The 22,963-nt window shown below is 36.2% G+C and overlaps 1 protein-coding gene across 1 annotated transcript in view; it reads right to left on the reverse strand.

Moving 5' to 3' along the window:
• Window positions 1-22,963, reverse strand: part of RALYL (RALY RNA binding protein like) — a 194,267-nt gene that overhangs the window by 25,038 nt on the left and 146,266 nt on the right. Inside the window, exon 7 of the mRNA XM_021716133.1 lies at window positions 18,570-18,742. Within this exon, the coding sequence (XP_021571808.1) occupies window positions 18,570-18,742 (173 nt within the window). The remainder of the gene's footprint in view (window positions 1-18,569; window positions 18,743-22,963) is intronic.

Here is a 22,963-nt window from a genome sequence, read left to right on the forward strand (position 1 = left end):
GGCCCCAAATGATTTCACAACTTGTACAGTCCTTGCTGCTTTAAATAGCAGGAGTAGATATTACTTCCAGTAGACTACAGACTAGGAAGGTTTAATTTTAGGAAATGTTACTTAACATTATTGCAATGTGTTCCTAAAAATGTGGCAAGACAGAAAATATAAAATATGCATAAGGTTTCCAGGACCCTTATCATGTTTCAGTTGATAAGAATTTTTATTAGGTCTCCAAAGGCCCAAACTTTCATTTCATCTCAGGCTATTCCAGAGCTTGTGATTTTCTTCCATATTCAGAGACATTCTAAAGATGGTGAAGGTTTATAAGGGAAGATTCTTAGGCAGGGTAACGCTGAAGTGCAGCTTGGTTGTGCCTGGGAGAATTTAAATGAGTGGGGAGCTAGCTGGGCACAGTTTAGGCTGGAAACAAAGGCACACAACCCAGGGGAGTGAGCTGGGAATGCCCCTTTGCATCTTGAATGCTGCCTGGATAATAACTGTGCCGGTTCATGAAAATGTATTTTTTAGGAATTAACTTCCAGAATATGGAACAAGAATTGTAAAAGGTCAGCACCATTTAGACAATAAATCTCTTTTCCACTCTGATCTTTGTCTGTTGAGCTATGAATAGAATTGGGGGAAAAAAAAGCACCATACTTTCCTTTCTTTCAATTTCTAATGTAATGAAATGTTTTCCTACTTTCCCATTTCATCTGTCACAGATTATTAGATTCAGCATAGCTTGAGCAGGTATGACATTAGTTTCTATCAAAAACACTACTACTATTAATGACTTTATTAACTTGTTCAAGTACAATTTTTTTGCCCTGAAGTTTATCAAATGGACATTGTTTTTTATCTATTCATGTATTTCTATTCTATATTTACAGTTTTAAACATTTATCATACTCAATATTTGTAAAACTAGCTAGAAAAAAATCAGTAAAGTCTTATGCATGTAACACAATGGGAAATGGATAAGCTACATTTGAAGCATAAAAAAATGAAGTTTGGAAAAAATTGTCAGTAATTTGGCAGACAAAACAACTTAGGTCACTAAAGTTCAAAAGCCTCTGGAAAAGACAGTGAAAGATCAGTATCTACAGTTAACTAACTTTTCCCAGAAAGTCCATTAATCTATCCAATAAATATGATTCTGAGGAATTGGCTTGTGTAATTTAAATGTACTTTAACACGTTACATTAATAAAGTGCCAGATATAACTAAGAAATAGATTCAGGTATTCCCATATAGAATATTTTGCTAATTCATAACATTTTAGGTTTAGAGTAAATAAAACACACAAACATTCCAGTATTTTTTATAGATTCAATATTGTAGGAAATAGGATTGAAACTTTCATGTACATCTAGAAGAAAAAAGTAATAATACTTAGAAAAAATTAGTTTCATATAATGCTACTGACAGAAAATTCAAGGAATATAGCATTATTGTGTCAGGGTTCCAAAATTCATTGTTTTATAGGATGAAGAAGATTATTTCTGCATGCATTATTAGAATACAAAGATAGGTGGAGGAATTGCTGGTGGGAATGCAAAATGTTGCCGCCACTGTGGTAAACAGTATGGAAGTTCTCCTCTCAAATGAAAATAGAACTACCAGATGATTCAGTAATTCCACCACTGGGTATTTAACCAAAGGAATTATTAAAATTAGGATCTCAAAGAGATATTTGCTATCCAATGTTCAATGCAGTACTACTTACAATCTCTAAGACGTGGAAACAAATTAAATGTTCACTGATAGATTCATGGATTTTCAAAAAATGTGCAATATACATTCAATGCAATATTATTAAGCCTTCAAAAAAGAAGGAAATTCTGAAACATGTGACAACATGGATGCACTTGGAGGACATTAGGCTGAGTGAAATAAGCCAACTTTACAGTAAGACAAACATGGCATGATTCCACTTACATGAAGTATCTAAAATAGTCAAATTTGTAAAATCAAAGAGTGGAATGGTAGTTGCCAGGGAATGGGGTGAGAGAAAAAATTAGGGAATTGCTAATCAATGGACATAAAGTTTTGGTTCAGCAAGATGAATAAATTCTAGAGATTGCTGTACAACAATGTATAGTCAATAAGACTGTATTATACACTTAAACATTTTTTAAGATGCTAGATCTCATGTTAAGCTTTTCCTTCAGTCTTTAGAGTCTTCACTGAAAGGCAATTCTCCATTTAAAAATAGAAAACAGTTAAAAAGTCACAAGAAAATTGGATGGAATCTGCATATAGCATGCCACAGTGAACAAAAGCAGCATTAGAAACCAGAAAGGGAATATAAAAAAAAGTGTGGTTAAAATTTTATGACTCTAAATGATATTTTCATGGTTACAGTGCCATTTTAAAAAATGTCCTTGAACCAATCCAATTTGTAGGGTCTTTACATTTTTCCATAAACTGGAGGTAATTCTAGTCAAAATGATCCTTTAAAAGTCAAATGAAGCAAATCTACAACTACTAGGCAGTGAATTACTTCTTTCTCGTGAGTGGCTGACCGAAAAATGAAAATATTTTTGAAATATGTAATAAATTTTGCTAAGCATACTCATAAGTGTTCACATATTTTAAAATTATTTTCCTCATAGAAATAAAATTAATTCTTTTGGTTCTTTTATGCTTTACATTAGTTGGTCAAATTTTATTTTACTTCTTATGAATATTGTGCAAATATTAGCATTTAAAAATCACGTATTGGCCCGGCTCGGTGGCTCAGCCTGTAATCCCGCGCTTTGGGAGGCTGAGGTGAGTGGATGGCCTGAGCCCACGGGTTTGAGACCCACCTGGGCAACTTGGCGGGACCTCATCTCTATAATAAATTTTTTAAAAAGCTGGGTGTGGTAGCGCACGCCTGTAATTCCAGCTACTTGGAAGGCTGAGGCGGAAGGATCACCGGAGCCCAGCAGGTCGAGGCTGCAGTGGCCAGGAGCATGCCACTGCACTCCAGTCTGGGTGACGGAGTGAGACTCCAACTCAAAAATAAATAAATAAATAAAAATAAAAATAAAATAAAATAAAAATCACATATTGTTTTAGTAGTGGTTTCCTTAAAGCTAAAAATTTAGAAAGCACTGGTCAATCTGCGGTAGTTAAAATTTACCTTGTGCTCATATTTCTATCTAGTCTTTATAAGTCCTCTTTAAAATATCTATCATGTCACCTATTTTCTTTTGTAAATTGCAAATAGACCTTTAAATTGGCAAGTTCCAATTTAAGTAACAATGAAGCTTAACAATCAAGTAGAAATGAATTTAATAGTCCAGTCACTGTATTAGTTTTATGGAATATGTTCAGGTTGAATAATATGTTTCAGAATATAAATTTCTAATATGCTTTACAATGTAAGCTTCCATTTGAGAATGAAACAGCCTGCCCTCAACTGCCCTCCCCCAAGGAGGCTTGTTCTTTCTTATTCAGTTCCTTTTACTCAGCTCTTAGAATGGTGCTTGAGCATAAAAATCATTTACTAAGTATTTGCCAGCTGAGAATAAAAATGGAATTAAGGAAAAAAAACATATCTAGGTTAATTATTATTTTGCTGCATAAAACTCTTAATGTCACCAAAACCATCTTTCTAACAGGTTTTGCCCTTTTGAATTTGGTAATAGTTTGCAAGAAGAGAAAGACTTGTCTACCTATCAGAATCATAGAGGAGTTTATTGATTTATGTTGTTTGGCTGGACAACATTGAATTATGATATGAGTTTTTCCCACCTGGTACAAAGATAGGCATTCTAGTCACACCATGTGTGTGGCTATTGAAGAGCCTTATGTTACTTATATTAGTATGTAGCACTGTCCTAACAGAACAATGGGAGTTATCTCCTGGGTAGTAAGATGACCCTTCCACTCCATAGAACTCTTATACGGAAGAGAAAAAGCATTTCCATTTGTCCTTACAAAGTAAAAATGTATGCTTATCAATTCAGTTCAAATTTAGTTCAAAGAAGGGATATTTTAGATTCAGATGGACAAGACTTTTAATAGCTTAGGCAAATCATTGAGTCTCTGAGGCTTATCAGTTCATAAGTGATGACCATAAGTGAGCTCATTAGTCCCTCTGCATTCAGGTCAATGTGAGAAGACTAATGGATCAAGAGTGAGGGTTAGGATTTTGGGGATTCAAAATATCAAAATATAAAAATCTATAATTTGTCAAGTCAGATTCTGTATGGTTAAGTAAATGATAAACAAATACTCCCTAAATAAGATAATTTTCTTTTATATTCTCACTAGTCCATTTCTTCTTAGTCCCATGGAAATGAAAATAACTTCCTTCAAATTTAAAATAACTAACTTTTCTGACATTTCAAATGCTTTTGTGTTAGCCTACACCTTGGCTCAATGGAGAATACCCCTGTCTTGATGCGAGAGACAAGACTGATAATAAAATAGGCTGGAATTTTAAGACAACAAAAGTTACAAGGAATATGTATAAACACCATAACCAAAAAATTTTAATTTTCTTCCAAGTTATTATAACTTCCTACAACTGGCACGTCCACTAAATTTTGTTACTTGAGGGAAAAGATTAAGTTTGCCATACAAAATCCCATAGCAGGGATTTTTACAAACATGATCCTGTTTAATCCTCCCAATAACCACAAAAACTTCCTTTAACAGATTTGGAAGTAAGCCTCAGAGACTCAGTGATTTGCCTAAGCTATTCAAGTCTTTTCCATGTGAATCTAACACCCAAATATCCCCTCTTTGAACTAAATTGATAAGCGTACATTTTTACTTTGTAAGGACAAATGGAAATGCTTTTCTTCCATTTACAAAAGACAAAGAGCCCTACTTCCTGTTGCTCCTTTCTAAGAGTATCTCTTTGGAGGCCTTGTAATCTATGTCCCATGACATCAAAATAAGTTTTATTAAAGATTAAGCCCATTGTTTAATGTTTGCAATGTAGATATATCTCCAAGATTGTGAGTTAAATAATCTCTAGATATGCGATGATGTTAACTTTTATGTGAACCTTGTTGAGAAAGTTAAGAAACCCTTTGTCCTAGGAAAAGGCTTACTGCAGCAAACTGAGTGCAGTGAAACGTGACCTTTGTTTTGCCCTACAAGAAGCAGGAAGCAAGTAGCTAAACATTTGGAAAATACCTCCAGGGTACTTATGGTTGAAGTTAGCAGAGCAAAGCAGGCCCTCCACTCTTCTTCATCAACTGACACACTCTAAATAGAATAAAGCTCATCAGGTAACCCAGATACCCAAATGAAGCAAGAAGAAAATCCGTTGCCCTAATGATCCCCATTCCCTCTCTACCACCTCCCCAAAGGCAGAGAAGATAAAAGCTAGTCACCAAGACCCCCGTTGGGGCAGTTCTCACCCTGAGGCTGTTGGCACTCCTTTTACTTGGAATGTGTGCTTTCTTCCCTGGGACAACTATCCTCTTGATGCTGCCTACCCGCACTCCTTTCCCTCTAAGGGTGAACTTTTGCTTTCATAAACTTTATGCTTACCTGCCAACTTGGCGACTTGCTCTGGAATTCTTTCTTGGCAGAGTCAAGAATTGAGGTCTAAGTGAAGAATTGAGGTCTGAGCAAGAATTGAGGTCTGTCTCCTCTCCTTCCCTTAGAAAGACTCCCTCTCTGGCAACAGAACCACCCTCTGCATTTGACTTAGATAAGATGCATACCTGTTTGTTTACCTATAACAAGGCGAGACACAGATCCTCCATTCTTGCCCTTATACATGATTAGTTGAACTGTTTTGTCCCTATTGATTAATGATAACAAAATGTTTTTCAACCAAACTTTGGTTATGTGTCTCTTCTTCCCCCTGGACCTTCAACTTTAGCCCACCCTCAGCCTAATCAGCATCTAGCTCCTCCTTAAGGATCCTCCTGGAAAGCAGGCTGGCTTCAGGGTAAAATATTCTCTGATCTACTATTCAGTATGCCAGTCTTTCATTCCACTTCCCCTTACCAGGTTCTTTCTAGTCTTGTTTACTGTTTTCATAAAAGAAACCCCCCTGCTTTTTCCCCCCAACTGTTGAGATACCTGCAGATCTCATGGTCAAAGCATTCTCCCTATTGCAACAGTCCCTTTTCCCCCTTGTAATAACCCTTTTGAATGAAGTATCTCATTACTAAGTCCAGATTTGATTTTTATTTGACAAATATAAAAGCATAGCTCTGGAATTAGCTCTGAGATCTCTCAAAAGCCGTGCAGGAGACTGTCATAAAGTATAGCTTTTTGTCTCTTGGGGAGATAATTGTCCTTTCTTCTGCTTTGCTGTGTAAAATTTATGAGATTTTGTCCTAATGACAAAGAGAGTTTGGCGAAACTTTAGTCTGTTTTCTTCGTGACTGTAAGCTCTCACTTCCTTTTCTTAGAACATCTGGTTTAGAAAAATTGTATTTGTAAATTTTCTCTCTGCCACTTTGTAATATAAATCTTCCCCCAGCTTCTTGCCAATATTACAAACCCAGGAATGTCTTTCTCAAAGACCTGTGAAGTATTTCTTTGAAACGTATTCATCAACAATGAAGGAATCTCCTATCTCCCGTACCTAACTTAGATAAGCACCAGTTAGCCAACACAGATGGCCTGATTACCCTGACCAGCTTTCCTCTAACAATGTCCCCCAGTACTTTTCCACTAGCTCATCTCAGTGTTTAAAAGCTCTCCTACCTTTGGTTTTAGCGGACTTGAGTTCAGTCTCTGTCCCTTATTATAATAGTCTCGAATCCTGTTGAAATAGTTTTAAGTAAATTCTTCCTTGCCTGTTTAACTTCGTCTACTGCAATTTTTTTCTTTGTACTAACGTTGTGGTTTCTTTGGTGCTTTCTCACATGCCTGTAAATATAGTACTACTTACTCAATTAAAAAAATATGTGTTTTGTTCTTCTATATTGATAGGGAGAGATCTTTTTGTTGGCAGGATTGTTTTATTTGTCCGATCACTTTTAAAATCAGCTTTTAAAAATCAGATGGAATTTTAGATTGCTCTACTTTCCTTTAGCACATTATAGCATTTCTAGAAAAGTAACCATTAAATTAGTTTTTGTATACTTAAGGTTTATTTTTGTGGCTTTTCAACTCCAGAGGACTTCGGAAACTTTCTGTTCTCTTCCTCCTGTGTTATCCTTGGTATAGAAACTCAAGGATGGTGAAAATATTTTATTTTGTGGATCTATACTCTAGATTTATTATTTTGCTTTTAACATTAGAGGCAGTCTGAAAATTGCACATCTACCACAATAGTCTTAACATCTCAAAAATCCTTAGCTCCAAAGCCTGTTTTTAAATGACTGCATTGCCCTGTTAGCTGCAGTTGACATCAGAGCATCTGTCTTACTTATCTGGGCATACTTTCGTTTTTAATCCTCTGAAATTTACTTTCTTATGAACTTGTGACTTTTTTTAACCTTTATTTTTAAAGGAGTGAAAGAAAGTCTTATTTTCTGGTTTAGTTTATATATCAACATTCTAGCTTTGCTAACTATAGTCAGGTTATTTCAAATTTGCATTTTTATCACTCATGGGAGGCAATATTACACAACCACCGAAAACCAACACAACAGAGTCAATACTGCCGTGTTGACTTTGATGTGCTGGTTTTAAGCCTCCTTCTGTTGTTCCTCCTCAGTGCCTTTAAGACTCAGGCTGCAGCCTGAATGACCTAGTGAATAAGTTATAATGAACTCTGTTTGCTTCTATGCTTTGTATAATAATCCACTAAATCACAGAGGGAATGCATACAAAAGTAAGACTTAGAACACAATCTGATTACGACAGACAATAAAATTGTGCTTTAAAATGCTCATAATATGTTTGAGGCAATCTGAGGACATTTTCTTCTCTCTTTCTTGAACAAATATTTATTAATATTAACACATGCTAAACACCACACTAAGGCAAAATACAACATAAAATAAGCCCTGAGAAGTTTATAAGTCAGTGATCCAGAAAGAAGGAAAGTCATTAATTACAATATAGCAAGTTAAGTGTGATGAGCAATGTGCAGAGCATGGCCTAAAGAAAGATGCAAACCCAAATGGATACGCCCTTTTCCAGGGACGGATTCATGGAACAGGTGACATGAAACAATGGTCTTGAAGAGAGGAAATGTGTTCACTAGGCAGACAAAATAAAGGGTAGGACAAGTTATTCCAGGTAGAATGAACAGTATCTATAAATACCGTATCTATGTGGAGGCATGATACAGTGTGTCGAGCACCATCTAGTAACTCAGCATCCCTCTGTCCACTGACTCATCCATCCCCACACATACGCTGGATACTGTGCTATGCATGAAAGGTACAAAGTGAAAAGAGAACACCCAGCTTCAAAGAGTTTTAAGTCTAGTTGAAGAGAGACATTTTAAAAAGTGGTGGCAGTATTCAAATAAGACTCATAGTAGAGGGTTGTGTGAATTGTGGAGGACTCTTATTGGGAACTATCAAGATTTCCAGAGGGTGCAATATTAGAACTGTGTATTGAAATACAAGTGGGTGTTTACCAGAATGAGGTACAGAAGGACATTTTGGGAAAGCCGATCCTTGTCCCTAACCCTTACCTTTTAGGTAACCTCTGTTCATTTAAATGAAATGCTGTAGTTCCAGCATTCAATATCCTTGTCGGCACTTGATTATATTAGTCACTTCTGGCCATTCTTGGGGTGGGAGTGGGAGGTGCAGTGCTACTTTACTGTCATTTGAGTTTGTATTTTTTGAAGACTAGTGATTTGAAATGAGTTTCCATGTGCTTACTTCTTCTTTGGTGAAGTGTCTATTTGCCCTTCCTTCTTTGTGTACCATGTGCTCTATCCCAGTGGGTATCAACCTTGGATACACAGTAAAACATCTTCAGATCCTACTCCCCAAACCTCTGATTTAATTGTTATGGCTTGTGGCCTTTGTCATTGATATTTATAGAAAAGCATCCTTGGTGATGTGCTGCACACCCAGGTATGGAAACCCTGCTGTCTACTCTGGTGTCCTTGAACTTCAGTAGGCATCAGAACCACTGGAATGCTTGTTAAAGAACATATTGCTGAGTTTGTGCTTCAGTGAGAATGGGTTAGTGCCTGAGAATTTGCATTTTTAGCAGATTTCCTCATGATACAAAGCTGCTAATCCTGGGGCCATTTTCTGAGTTCTGTTGCTTTAGCTAAACTAAGCTGGTAACTTCCCAATAGACTTTTCAAGTTCTTTCACACCTTTCTTCTTCGTATACTTTTTCTCTCTTAATGGACTGGCTGGGATGTGCTGTTCAGATTCATTTGCTCTGTCAACTCACTTCCCACACTCTACTGCATGACTTATGTGATAATTGTACCTATCACACTGTTTTGTTAATATTTGTTGATTGTTCTGGTTGCAGTACCTCTCCCTCTACCCAGTGAGAGCTCTGTAAAACCAGAAAACAGAATGCCTTATTCTTTGACTCTTTAGCAACTAATAGTATCTAACACATTACCGAGTTTTCATTATTTTATTTTTTAAAAATTTGGTTTTTAATGAATATATAAGGCTTCCCACATACTCAGATTTCATAAAACCACAAGTTACCATCTGTTAATAAATTTGTGACCAGATCATATGAGCTAGGGAGCAAATCTGTAGCAAAAACTAAAATAAAAGTCCTAGATCATCAAAGGTTACTGTTAGTATTATCTTAATTTTTAAAAAAGCCATAAAAAATGCCATAAGGAGACTTAAAAAGAATTCTTTAGAATTGAATAAGTCAGCAACTATAAAATCAAACAAATTTAACAAGCTAAAGTCAAAGTATGATTCTTCTTGGAATATTACATTTGTTTCTTGAAGGCTTTTTAAAAAATCAAATAAGATTTTTTTTTAAGCAAATTTGAATACTCCAGAGCCTTTACAAACACAGAGTTCCATATGAAGATTATGTTGCTAGCAATATTGTAATGTTTTATTGAAAACTTCATGTGCAAAATAAGATGACCATGATAACAGCAAAAATCATAACAACTGCAATTTACTTGCTTACTTTGTGCCAGTGACTTTGTTCAATGCAGTTCATGCATTATATTATTTAATCCTTATAAGAGCCCCATGAGGTGGGTATTATCATTCCATTTTCATAGATGACTATCCTGAGGCTGAAAAAAAATAATTTTTTCAAGGCTGGTATTTAATCCCATTTCTATGTAAGGGGCCAGATAAAATATGGGAAACCCAGTTAAATTTGAATTTCAAATAAATTTTTTAAAATACAAGTATGTCCCATGCAATATTTGCAACATGATTATATTAGAAAACTACTGTTTTATCTGACATGCAACTTTGAGTGTCCTGTATTTTTATTTGTTAAATCTGGAAACCCTATTTCTATTTTGTGCCAAAGAATTTGCTTCAGACCTCTAGGTTGTATTGCATCCTAATTCTCTCTTATGTACAGGTAATTCTCAGTTTACTTACATAAAATTTGTGGAATAAACTTAAAACATTTGTCCTAGCATCAAGGTCTTTTATGCTATGACCTCTGTCTTCCTGTTCTTCACATTCGGGGTACAGCACATGCCAAAGCCCTGAGGCAGAAGCTGAACAGTGTGTGCCTGGAGACCACGTAACTGATGTGGAGTGATCAGGAAAGAACTAGGAGCCAGATCAGAGGTGTCACAGGGGTTGGGTCGTGTAGGGCTTTCTAGATCACTATGAGGACTTATGCTTCTACTCTAAATGAAGTAGGCAGTTACTGGAGAGTTTTAAGCAGAATGACATGGCTCAGCTTCAGTTTTAACAGGACCAAATTGGCAGCTCTTTGGAGAACAATCTGCAGAGAATGGGGGCAGAAGCAGAAAGTTATTGCAAAACATTCAGGCAGTAGCTCAAGTGGCTACTTTTCTCAATGATGGTGCAACTCATGATTTAGGCTTTCATCTATGTTACTTGGGATCCAAGTGACAACTTCTAACTTGGAGCTGGAGAGAAGGGCATTATTCTCCCAACTTTAATGTGCAAACTGGTGTGGCTTCTCTGGCACAGTGAGACCTGAAGGGATCTTGCACCAATTTCACCTTGTGGGTCATACCTTTGGGTGTAGGAGAATCAGCTTTGTTGTCTGAGAGCAATGTGCTCTCACAAAAACTAGCAGCAAAGACTGTGGCAAGGCTGCATCCCTTATGGGGGGTTGGGGAGAGCGGTGGGCAGGCAAGAGAAGCACATAATCAGCTATGTCCCTGAGCTGGGGCACAGAGCTGGACCTCCAGGCACAGATGGGAAAGACTCTGAGGGGGTGGCAAGGTATTACAGCTATGCAGAGGCTGATAAGAAGCTAGAAGACTTATATGACTTAATTTATACTATTCTAGGAAGGCATGGAAATTTTAGGGTTACCAAAATTAAATGAATGAAGTTAAAGGGGACAATTACACAGAAAATATATAAAAGGATTCAAATGTCTTGCAACAAAAACACAAGAACTTAACAAAATTTTACGGAATGCCTACTCTATGCTGACCAGGCATGTGCTTTTAAGACATTATTTCATTTACTCCTCACAGCAATCTTTGGTCAGGCATATATTGTTGTCAACTCCCCTCTACAGATGAAAATAATTGAAGCCAGTGAGGACACAGGTAAGTGACTCGCACAAACTCATGGGATTTGAACGTGCTTCTCTCAGATTGAAGATGGAGCTCTTAGTTGTAACAATTAATGTATTCCAGGAAAAAATCTGCCCAAAAGTGAAATTAAGAGATGCCAAGAGTAGCAAGTCTGAAGCTCATAATGAGGAGTCCTACTTACAGAGGGATAAAAGCTCTTGAATATGTGGGATTCTGGCCATGTTCAGGGTCCATTTGTGAGTGAGAACAAAAAGGGATTGGCAGTAGCAGGACACTACCGGGGAGAGAGGGGGGCACACAGCATCAGTAAGGGTACCTGATCTCAAACCTTGGAAAAGTGTGGATCAAAGGGAGGCCCAAATTTTACCTTTACGATGACCATTTGTATACCTAATCCTGAATTGTACCCCACATTGTTAAAATTACAAAAAAAAAAGGTAGGATTTCAGATGGAAAATCAGAAGCAAAGATGTCTACCTACCTACCACACCCTCTGCCTCAGATCAAAGGCTTAGCCACATTCCACTTCTGTTGAGAATAGCTAGCTGGCAGTGAGCATGCACAGCCCTGGCCATCCATGTCTCAGCAGTGGGTCACCCAAGCCAGGTTGCTTACAGGACCTATGTACCATAGTTGTTCACAATCTCTCTAATTCCATTCATATTATGGAATGGCTTTCATTATGCCTTCAATATCTGTCCTCAGGAGGATAGGAAAGATAGCCTATGATGGATTAGAAAGAATGCAAGATGAAGGTCTTGGAATACTGTGCCAAAATCCATAACCAAATCAAACAGATCAAGTAACTGCTTTCTCACTTGTGATTTATACTTTTAACTAATTTAGTTGGCACTGCCTTTGGGGAACATGTCTCACAAGTTCTTGTTTGCCCTCTGGCTAGCATTCAGTCTAAATAATAATAAAAAACAAAGAGAGTCATAGTTGATAAGGAAGATCATCCAGGTGAAGGATTTCATTAGGAAAGAAACAAAAAGTTTCAAAAAGAAGGAGACATTTTCAGTCTTTCTCATAAAGAAGGACCGAGAATATTGATCAGAATGCTTTATGCATTCCAGTTTTTCAATGGTGTACCAGAATGCTGGCTTTGAGTTCTCTTCAACTGCAGAATTGGATTTGTGGTCCAGACCTTCCCCAATGTGCACAGAAATTCAATAGCTGGTAAGCCCAGGTGACTTACCGCTTAGTTGAATGTATTGTTAAATGTCGAAAGATGTATTACAACATAGTACTCAGCTTGCATGCCTAAGTATTTCACAATTCAGCTAGGTGATTCTACTGTGGATTCTTGCTAGATCTGCCTGATTTGATTGTGTGTAGTCAGCAAAAGAAAAAGTAATTATAAGTAGAATTCAAAAGAACTCAAATTCTTCTTTATCCATTTAATGTTTTGCTTGTCTGCAGTTTCCTTTGGGAATTGATGGTTTAGCTCTATAGTTTTAAACCTTAGCCCAATGAAAGTACACATTGCTGGGCTGCTTCTTCAGATACTCTGTACTGGCATTTTTTAGAAAGCACCCTAGGTGTTGCATGTAAATTGACCAAGAACTTTGCATTGGAAAAAACTGGATTAGCCTCTCTAAGACTCCATAACATATCTGACAGCTTTGCAATGTCGTAATATGTACACAGATGCCTCTTATATTCCTGAGGAGAGTTCATTTGCCTTTTTGAATTAGCAGTTACTTTTCTATAGTATTTCCATTATGGTATAATCATTTTTACTTTGGATTATGCTATTTTATGTGAAAGGGAATACAAATTTGGTGGATATGAATAAAGAGAATAAAAGAGTTTGAAAGGAAAATGGTTTCTGAAGTTTTCAATAGTTTTATTAAAAAACCAAAATTATCTACCTACTTATTGTATGAAATATCAAATGCATTGTGGATTTTAAATATATTTTCCATAGGATGATTTGGGGACAATAAAAGGTGATTTGAATATCTTCAAATTAGCATATGCTGTATCTTTAATTTGTCATCCTTTAAGGTAAAGTTCCAATCCCATTTCTGCCAGGAGCTTTTTCCCACCTGTAAACTATGTCTGATATGGTTCTTATCATGATATACTGTTTCGTGTACTTTTTATCTGTGGTCTTTATTTAGTTAGTTCATATCTTTCTTAATATGATTTTCCTTCTTTATTTCTATAGCACAGATCTCAGTGCTCAATCAATAAATATTTGCTAAGAGATTTATTCAGAAACAGGAGTATAGCAGTGGTTTCATAATGTATGTATAATGCATCAATATAGAGAGTTCAATTTTAAATAAATTCAAATCTTGATTTCTATGCACTAGGGAATCACATGAGTATAGAATATTATAGAATCATGGATTTTTAGCCTTGGCTGGTTTCTTATAAATTATTAAGTCCAAGCTTGTTTCATTTTACACATGAGGAAATCACTCATCTCTCTGTAAGACATTAAACTACTTGAGACAAGGAGTCATTTTCTTAAACATTTCATTTCACACATAAAACAATAATCTTAGTTATCTTTGCATTTTATGGTAGCACCTGGTGCATACATGATAGGTTCCCAAATGTTAGCTGAACGAATTGTTTCATGAAAATCAATTTCACAAAGTGGATATTTAGAACTAGACATTGTGTGGACAGCCTGTGCTCATGTCTTCAACTTCTCACAGCTCCACAAGGGACACCACTCTTTACAACTATCCCATTGGCTTATTTTGCTGAATCCTCCTCGCTTGAGATCTAATTCTTACTTCCCATTCATTCTTTCTGAATGCCATTTGGATTTTCCTTAAGCAGATCCAGAATGGGACATGTGGATACCAGTTCTTTTTGACTCCTACTATATGTGCTGAATCCTAATTATGTTGTTATCTTTGCTGTTAAAATCTACAATACCCTCCATTATGTAAAAATAGAAGACTTGTGCTTTTACCTCCCTTTTTGGAAAGGTGATTTTGCTAATGTGGTCTGCAGAGGAGAAAACAGTAGACACCTGACCAGGAAAGTTTTTCTTGGCCAATAACTAGGAGAGACTTCTTAGTCTCCATTTTGATTGTAAGGACTAATTGTTAACTCATCTTGATTCATTATTTTTAAGTTTTAGAAACAAAATGATATACTAGAGATAGAATTTAATTCTTTAATTCTTGAAGGTTCCAATTACAATGCAAGGGTTGAGGGAGAAAACCTGAGCCCCTCCAAGAAGGTGCTCAGTTCCAGTAAGTTACTTTTTGTGCATTTAGAGCATAATCCAAATACCATGGTTTAGATTTATTCTCATGACTGTATGTCACATCTTGCTACTTCGGATATGTTGCTCTGTAACATATTTTCATCCAGAGGGAAAATCATACAGAATCGATTTTAGACATTTCTGATTGAATCTCACTATTTTGCAAATAAGAGAATTGAGACTCAGAGAAATTACTTGTTTAGGGTGATTTGATTGGATTGATAATGACAGAACTGGGACTAAAATTGACCATGCTACTTCTTTCATGGCAGCCTTTGGTAACTATCCTACTCTTTCACTTTCCAGCCAATATTTGGAGTGATTTCATGCCCATGTAGATGACTCATCTTACATCCGAATGCCCAGTTCCCTAAATCCTTCATCTGTTGTAACTTTCACACTGACCTCATGTCCATCACCCTCTACCATAGACCATCTCATATCTATAACTGTCTCTAAGTACAACATTTGATTTTCTTTTATTCATTTAGTTCCCTTTCTCTGATCCCTAAAGGCATAAGGACTTGTATTCCCTTTGTGCCTTTATTTTCTCTTTTTCTGCCCTCTCCTGTGTCCCAGTCCTTCTCTGCCAGGTTAGATTCCAAGATCCATCTAGTTAGCCACTCTTTTTTTTTTAAACTAATATCCTCAACTCTCTTTATTGTTTTTCTTTGCACCTATTTGACAAAAACCTAACTTTGAATCTGTTTTCTTTTTTCATGCTTCCACCAGGGCTGATGAAAGACAGTGGAGAAAATCCCATAGCGGGGCAGATTGATGACTTCATAACAGTAGTTCTCAAAAAGTGATCCTCAGACCAGCTGCATGAGTATGATTTGAGAACATGTTAGAATTGCAAATTCCTAGGGACCCTTCAGCATACTGAATCAGAAATGCTCAGAATGGGATATAATAATCTGTATTGTTAGGTAATTATGATATAGCTTAAAGTTGGCAAAATTACTCTCTATTAATTCTTAGTCCTTAACCTCAACTGGGTATCAACATTGCCAATCTTTAGATGTTTTTCCAAATTATTAATCTTCTATTTTTTCCACATCAGCTTTTTCATATCTTTTCCATTCTCCTCAAATATGTGACAGTACTCATCTCTCCTCACTCCCCAGAGGTTATCACTCTCTGTCATATGTTAGCTGCTGTTTGAATTTCCTCAAACTTCTGCCACAAAATCCTCAGATTTACTATAGTCAGTTGCAGTGGAAGAGCCTTTGTATGTAGGGCCAATCTATATACCTGTGTTCTAGATTCCTTTCCTTTCAGCATTGGGGAGTTTTCTGCTTGCTCTTCACTAAGCTCTCTCTCTCTGCTGGCATGCTGCACTCAATTTCATCACACTTTGCATTCACATACTTTGGAATTTTGATTCTATGTGTGTGGAAAAGCACTGTAAGGTTTTAAGCAAGGAAGTGGCATCATTTGACATATAGTTTATAAAAATTTTTTATCCTTCTGTGGAGAACAGGTTGCTTGAGACAAGATTTGAAGCAAGAAAACTAGTTTAGACGTTATTAAAAAAAAAAAGTCTAAGACAAGAGATGGTGGCTTAGGCCAGGATCCTTGTGGTGGAGATATAATTAGCTTTGGGCTGTGATTTTCAGGTAGAACTAAAGGGATGGGGGAGGGGGCCAAAGGTAACCCCAGTCTTTTGCTTCTAATAACTATTTGAACAGTGATGTTGTTTACCAGAATAAGGAAGGCTGGGAAAGAATAAGATGCCTGGAAAAAAAAATCAAGAATGTTTCTGACCATGCTAAATTTTAGTTGTTTACTGGAGATCTATGTAGAGATAAGTGGCTAAGTACTTGAGTTTAGAGTTCAAAGAAGAGATCAGGAATAGAAATGAAGATTTAAGAACTTTTGGCCTATAAGTAATATTTAAATCTCTGGTATTTGATGAGGACACCTTGGGGGAAGTGTGTAGAAAGAGAAGGTGGCCTAAGACAAATCCCCGAGCTACCTCAATATTTAAAGTAGGAGCAGGGAAGGGGAAATTTCTAGTACAGAAAACTGAAAATGAGCAATTGGTATATTAGGATAATTTATCAGAAGAAAAAAGTGGTCAGCTATGCAAAAATCTGCTGAGAAGTTAATGAAAATAAGAACAGAGAAGTAATCACTGGAAATGGCAATGTGAGCCGGGCTCGGTGGCTCAGCCTGTAATCCTGTGCCTTTGGGAGGCTGAGGTGAGTGGACTGCCTGAGCCCGCGGGTTCAAGACCCTCCTGGGCAACTTGGCGAGACCTCAACTCTACAATAAATCAAAAATCAGCCGGGCGTGGTAGCACGCACCTGTAATTCTGGCTCCTTGGAAGGCTGAGGTGGAAGGATCACCGGAGTCCAGCAGGTCGAGGCTGCGGTGGCCGGGAGCGGCCACTGCTCTGCAGTCTGGGTGACAGAATGAAACTCCAACTCAAAAAAAAATGACAATGCAAAGGCCTCCGGAGGGCTGGCAAGAGCGGTCACAATGGAATGCTGACAACAGAGGTCTGATTGGAATGAGTTGAGGAAATCATGTTATTGAATTAGTCCTGCCTAATCATGTAGTCCTGCCTAAGGAGAAGCTGAGGCACTTATTTGTCCTTTACTCTAATCCTTAATAGATTCCTGAAATCAACATAATTCTAAGATCGGGTACTTAAGTTCCTCAAACTGATTCAGGCCTTTGTAGAAATAGGAGCAGTTGTTAAAAACTCATGTTTGAAAAGTTTAAATGAAGGTACCATAAATTTTAACAGAGCTGGAATGCTAAAAGTCAATATAGAATTCTGTAAAATTAAACTGTCTTTGAAACAATTGATAAAGTGGTTACCATGCCAAAACAACAATCACAACCACTATGACAAGATTAGCTAAGTAACAAGAGGTACACTATTAAAAGAAATTGAAATCTGATATTACCTGGGATAAGCCAAGTTTCTTAATGTGATCAGTCCATAGATATTTGAGAGTTGGCAACACACACTCTCTCTCTCTTTCACACACACACACACACACACACTTGTTCTCACACCATTTTTATTAGTCTAGTCCTTTGAGATAGTATATTTAATTTCATGGTTGATAAAATATGAAAAATAACATCCTTATCGCATCTATTTACCAAGTCCCTAATGTGGTTATACAGGAACGAACATTTGGAAATGAACAGTATAATGATTACAATATTAGGAAAATAAAATATGTAAAGAAGCAGGTTTTACCTAAATCCCCAAATTATAAAAACTGTTTATCAAGCATCACAGGCACTGAAAATGGAAACTGGCCAAACACCAAAGAGTATGACTAAGTAAAAAGCAGTAAGACTAAGTAGAAAGGACTGTTGACCATACAACTAGTATAGACAATTATTGTCAGTGAGCGAAACTATTAAATAAGAAGGGGAGTCATGTATCTTTTTAGTAAATGGTCGTTTGTTACCAGAATATTATACCCTATGTACAGTTCACTTGTAATTGCCCTAATGCAAGATTCCTTTCATGATGGAGCATTTGGAAGATACTCTTTCATTTGGGACTTCATACATGTAATCTCATATAATTCTTTTGTTCATTCATTTACACTTTCCTATTTTAAGTTAGCAAAAAAGTATTGAGCACTTATTATGTGCAAAGCACTATATTGGTGTTTCCTTAAATATATGCATATAAGAAAGAAATAAGCCCCAAATGATTTCATCCTTATGTTAGAATGAATTCTAGTGCTGTTACCCAAGGGGTGTGGAACCCAAATATTTAGTTCCTACCAGCTCATGACCCCCATCTTCTTCGAAGTCCTCCTCTATCCCATCAGTCATCTCTTCTCCATCCGCATCTGGCCCTCCTTCAGCAGGCTCCTCTGTAGAGTGATCTGCATTCTCTGACACACATTCGTCTTGGATCAGCTCTATACGCTCTTCCAATTGCTTCTTCTGAGCTTCTAGGGGGAAAAAGCAAATGACTACTACCTTGGGTTGCTCATGAGCCATTTGGACATACCATGAAAAAACACTCCATAAAAGGGTAAACTCTGTGTGCCGTTAAAGGCGTATAGAAGATAAGGTGATATTATGTCTCCAATTGAATTTATTCAATCTTGTAAATTGTGTACATATATCTACATGCGCTTACATGTAGGCATATTCATTTTAATGAAACTAGCAAAAATGAGGAAATCCAGATGGTAGCAATACGTAAGTAAGCAAAAATTTATCTAAACAGATTGATATTTCTGGTTACTTTATTTTATATATAGTGCTTTATAATAAGGGTGTTCTTTCTGACAGGAAAACAGAACAAAAACAAAGAGCAAAAATCAGATACAACATAGAAATTATTCACTCAAGGAAGGATGTTGGAGAAAACTCATTGACAAGTTTAAGTGGAAAAGACAAACAAAAACTCACTGAGGGGAAAAGTACAAAAGCAGATATGTTGTTTTTCAACATATCTGAACACTCCTTTGGAATTGTAATGTCTGAATTTTCTCGGCTGATGTGATTAACTGCAGTGGTTAAGAACATGAGCTTTGGTGTCATCCATCCTGGGTTCAAAGTCGAGCTTCATTACCCAATTGATTTGTGATGCTGTGTAAAGTTGAAATGATTAACGTTTCAAGTGCCTCAGTTTTCTTATCCATGCAATGAGAATAACTCCTAAACCTTCAGAGTTTGGAACAGCAAGTCAAAGTGTTAGTATAGTGATTTGCAAATAATAAGTGCTCAAGAAACAAAGCTACACTCTACGTTAGTAGAATTCCCTTGAGTTGTCACGATCTATGCATTTCATTTACAGAAACCTGCCCAAATGAAAATTATGCTGACAGTAGAATAGATACTTCCTCTAGTGGTTGACTTTCATTTCTTGTGAAAATATCAAGAAACCCTGGATATCAGATAAATGAGATTATCTTGTATTCTTCCTTCTCAAACTTGCACCCCTGTGTTCATGACTTGCACCCCTGTGTTCATGACTATTCAAAAGTTGGGTTGTTTTCACTAATTTTTATTTTTGTTATTTCATCAGGTAATCATTTCACCATTTCATTTGAGTATTAAAATGTGCTACATTTTGAGTTTTTTAATTGATATTGTATGGCAATAAAGGTAGTTTAAAGAGCTAGAAAGTTTGGAATCTTCATTCCTGGTCTTTTTCATAATGTGAGTTAACAGAAAAATAAGCATTGATATAAACATTTTGACTCAGTTCAAAACTTTTCAGACATAACTAATATGTAAATCAACAAACTGATAAAAAATAATGTGGACATAAGCAGATACTCTTTCCTATAAATTGTTTAGAATTTGTAATAATAACTACTTCTATAAATAAATGCAAATCTATATGTTCTTGCATTTTAATTTTCCAAATGATAAAATTTATTGAGAATAAAAGAATGGTATAGGGTGTGCCTTGGCCCTGCTGTCAGAGGACAGGATTCTAGTGCCAGCCTAGTTACTTACCTGTAGAATTGCAAACACTGGGCTTGAGTATAAGTTTTGACTATTTATTTGATTAGGTCATTTAAATCAGGTCATTAAATCATCCTTTCCTCAACTATACCTACTTCTGGAGTTTGCTGTGAGAGTTAACAGGCCTTCAACTGGGAAATGTCTTGAAACCACAGATTATGTTAATGTGTACTATTATATATACTCTTCACTGTGAATATGATGAAATAACAACAGCAATAACACAATACAACAAGAGGCCTAATCAGATCAGGGAATAACAATGAAAACACTCGTGGGGCTGAGGCCTTGTTTCAGAGGAGGATAAAAGCTGCTAGATTCAACCAAGGTTAAAAATGATTACTATGGGCACCTTCAGATGACCAAAACATAGGTCCTTTTTCTTTAAGAGAAAGACATTTGCTTTATACGCATGGACCACAAACTATATATTCCATGATTTTTTCATCAATTTATTAGCTTCAACTTTCTTCATTTAATAACTTTTATGTCAACATGTAATAACTATTTCAGTGAGGATGTGAATTCTGCTTTGAAAACCACAGTTTTGGATTGCCTGAGCCCACGGGTTCGAGACCCACCTGGGCAGGCGAGACCTCATCTCTACAATAAATCAAAAAATTAGCCGGGCATGGTAGCGCGCGCCTGTAATTCCAGCTACTCGGAAGGCTGAGGTGGAAGGATTGCCGGAGCCCAGCAGGTCGAGGCTGCGGTGGCCGGGAGCGGCCACTGCACTCCAGTCTGGGCAACAGAGTGAGATTCCAACTCAAAAAAAAAAAAAAGAAGAAGAAAGAAAACCACAGTTTTTACCTTCATATGCATGTACAAGTGTATGATGGAAACAAGTAGGTCTATATAAATTTTAGCATAGGAAGTCCAATGAAGACTATAAAATGGTTATTGTAAAACATAAACAAGATTTTTTTCTAAGAATAGAAAATTATTATCCAAACTAAGCAAGGAACAGTGAGTTAAAGAAAAAAATTGATTTAATCTAGAAAAGAAGACCCAGGTATTTGGATTAAAAGAAAGGTAAATTAGGCAAGGGATACAGACCAAAAAACACTCTCAATTTAACTCTTATTGAAAATTTCTAGCTTTTATTCATGTCATTTTCCTTCCATGTATTATTCAATGCGCTCTATAATTCTAGACCTTTAATCCAGGCTCACCCACCTCATCCCTATGACCAGGACCAACTGAGAAAGCACTGAAAATTTTTGAATCTTCTGACATGAATCACATCTCTTGTTCTATCTATTCTATTGTTTCTAACATCGTGGATCCTTTGGGTTGCACAATGGATTTGGATACTCTGGTTTTGGCCCTCTACTCTCTCTCTTAGCAGTGACTTTTGTACTTATCATCTACCGTCTTGCTTCTTGTTACTTCTAGGTCACTTTACTGTTTATTGAAAATGCCCTGACTTTCAAGACCTTGGTGTTGGTACCTCAAGAAAGAGAGAGGAATGGAAGTTTGGGACTGCCATTATTCTATACAGTGAAAAATGCCCAGAGTCTTATAACTTTTTCTAAAACCAAACTTTTGCAATTTTAGGTAATTGTGTTTTTATTTTTGTTACAATACATAAATGGACTTTTACTTAAGACTGACATTATACTGAGAATTCAATTGATCTGGCATATTAATTTCTTCTCTAATAATTCCAGTAATATATGTTTTCTGAGAAGCCTCACTTTTTGATGTTGAAAGTTTCATATATATATATAAAACACAATATATATATATATATATATATATATATATTTTTTTTTTTTCTCCCTAGAAAATCTCTGGCCAAAGAAGAATAGCAGATTTTCAAAGAATCTTTGTAGGACCATACTTTAAAGATGCACAGTCCTCACCTGACTTCATGTATCAATTTGTTTCAGTTTGTATCAGGATAGCTGACTTTCTTGATCTTCTTAGTTGAATGGAATCCCTTCTTCTTTGACAAACCAAAGCTCTGATCAAATGCTGTCTTATAGCTAGTTTTACTGTTTTCTTATCCTTTTCTCATTAGTGTTTAAGCTTCCTGGAAGTTGGAGCTATTGCCTTACAAGGTCATTGTTACATTTGAAGAGGATGAGATAGATGTCGATCTTTTGTAAATTAAAACACACAATAGAAGTCAGTTATCAAGAAGCATTTTGATTTGCTCGAACCCCTCACTGGATGCCTTGCACATAGAAGAGATAATATAAAATATTAGAAAAGATATAAGATTTAGGATCCATATGTTTGCCAATTATTAGTACTATTAATTCTAGTTTTCTTCTATAAAAGGTAAGCATAAAAATAGCATCTATTTGAGAAAACTGTTGTCTGCTTTGATGAAGAAAAAGATGTGAATATGTTTTTTAAACTGTAAAGACCACACACAAACATGTTATCATAAAAGGCTCAAAATAGTTCTTGAGTTAAATTTATATTGATTACTTGATTGTTATAGACAGATTTTCCATGTCAAAATCATTCATCACTATGGATCATTAAGAATCATTCATTACAAAGATAATTTTGGATTTTGGCTTTGATAGGATGTTTTTATTTCTATGTTTAGACAAATATAGTGTATTAAGTTACTCTCTTTTTTTCTCATCAACATACAACATGCATGCAATTGCCCTGGTGATGTTTTTCTTTTCTTTTCATTTTTTTTTTCATGCTTCTTATGCTGTTTTGCAAAG

The sequence above is a fragment of the Carlito syrichta genome, unplaced genomic scaffold, assembly GCF_000164805.1.
Source record: "Carlito syrichta isolate Samal-C Ts95f unplaced genomic scaffold, Tarsius_syrichta-2.0.1 Scaffold308192, whole genome shotgun sequence".
In the NCBI taxonomy this organism is placed as follows: domain Eukaryota; kingdom Metazoa; phylum Chordata; class Mammalia; order Primates; family Tarsiidae; genus Carlito; species Carlito syrichta.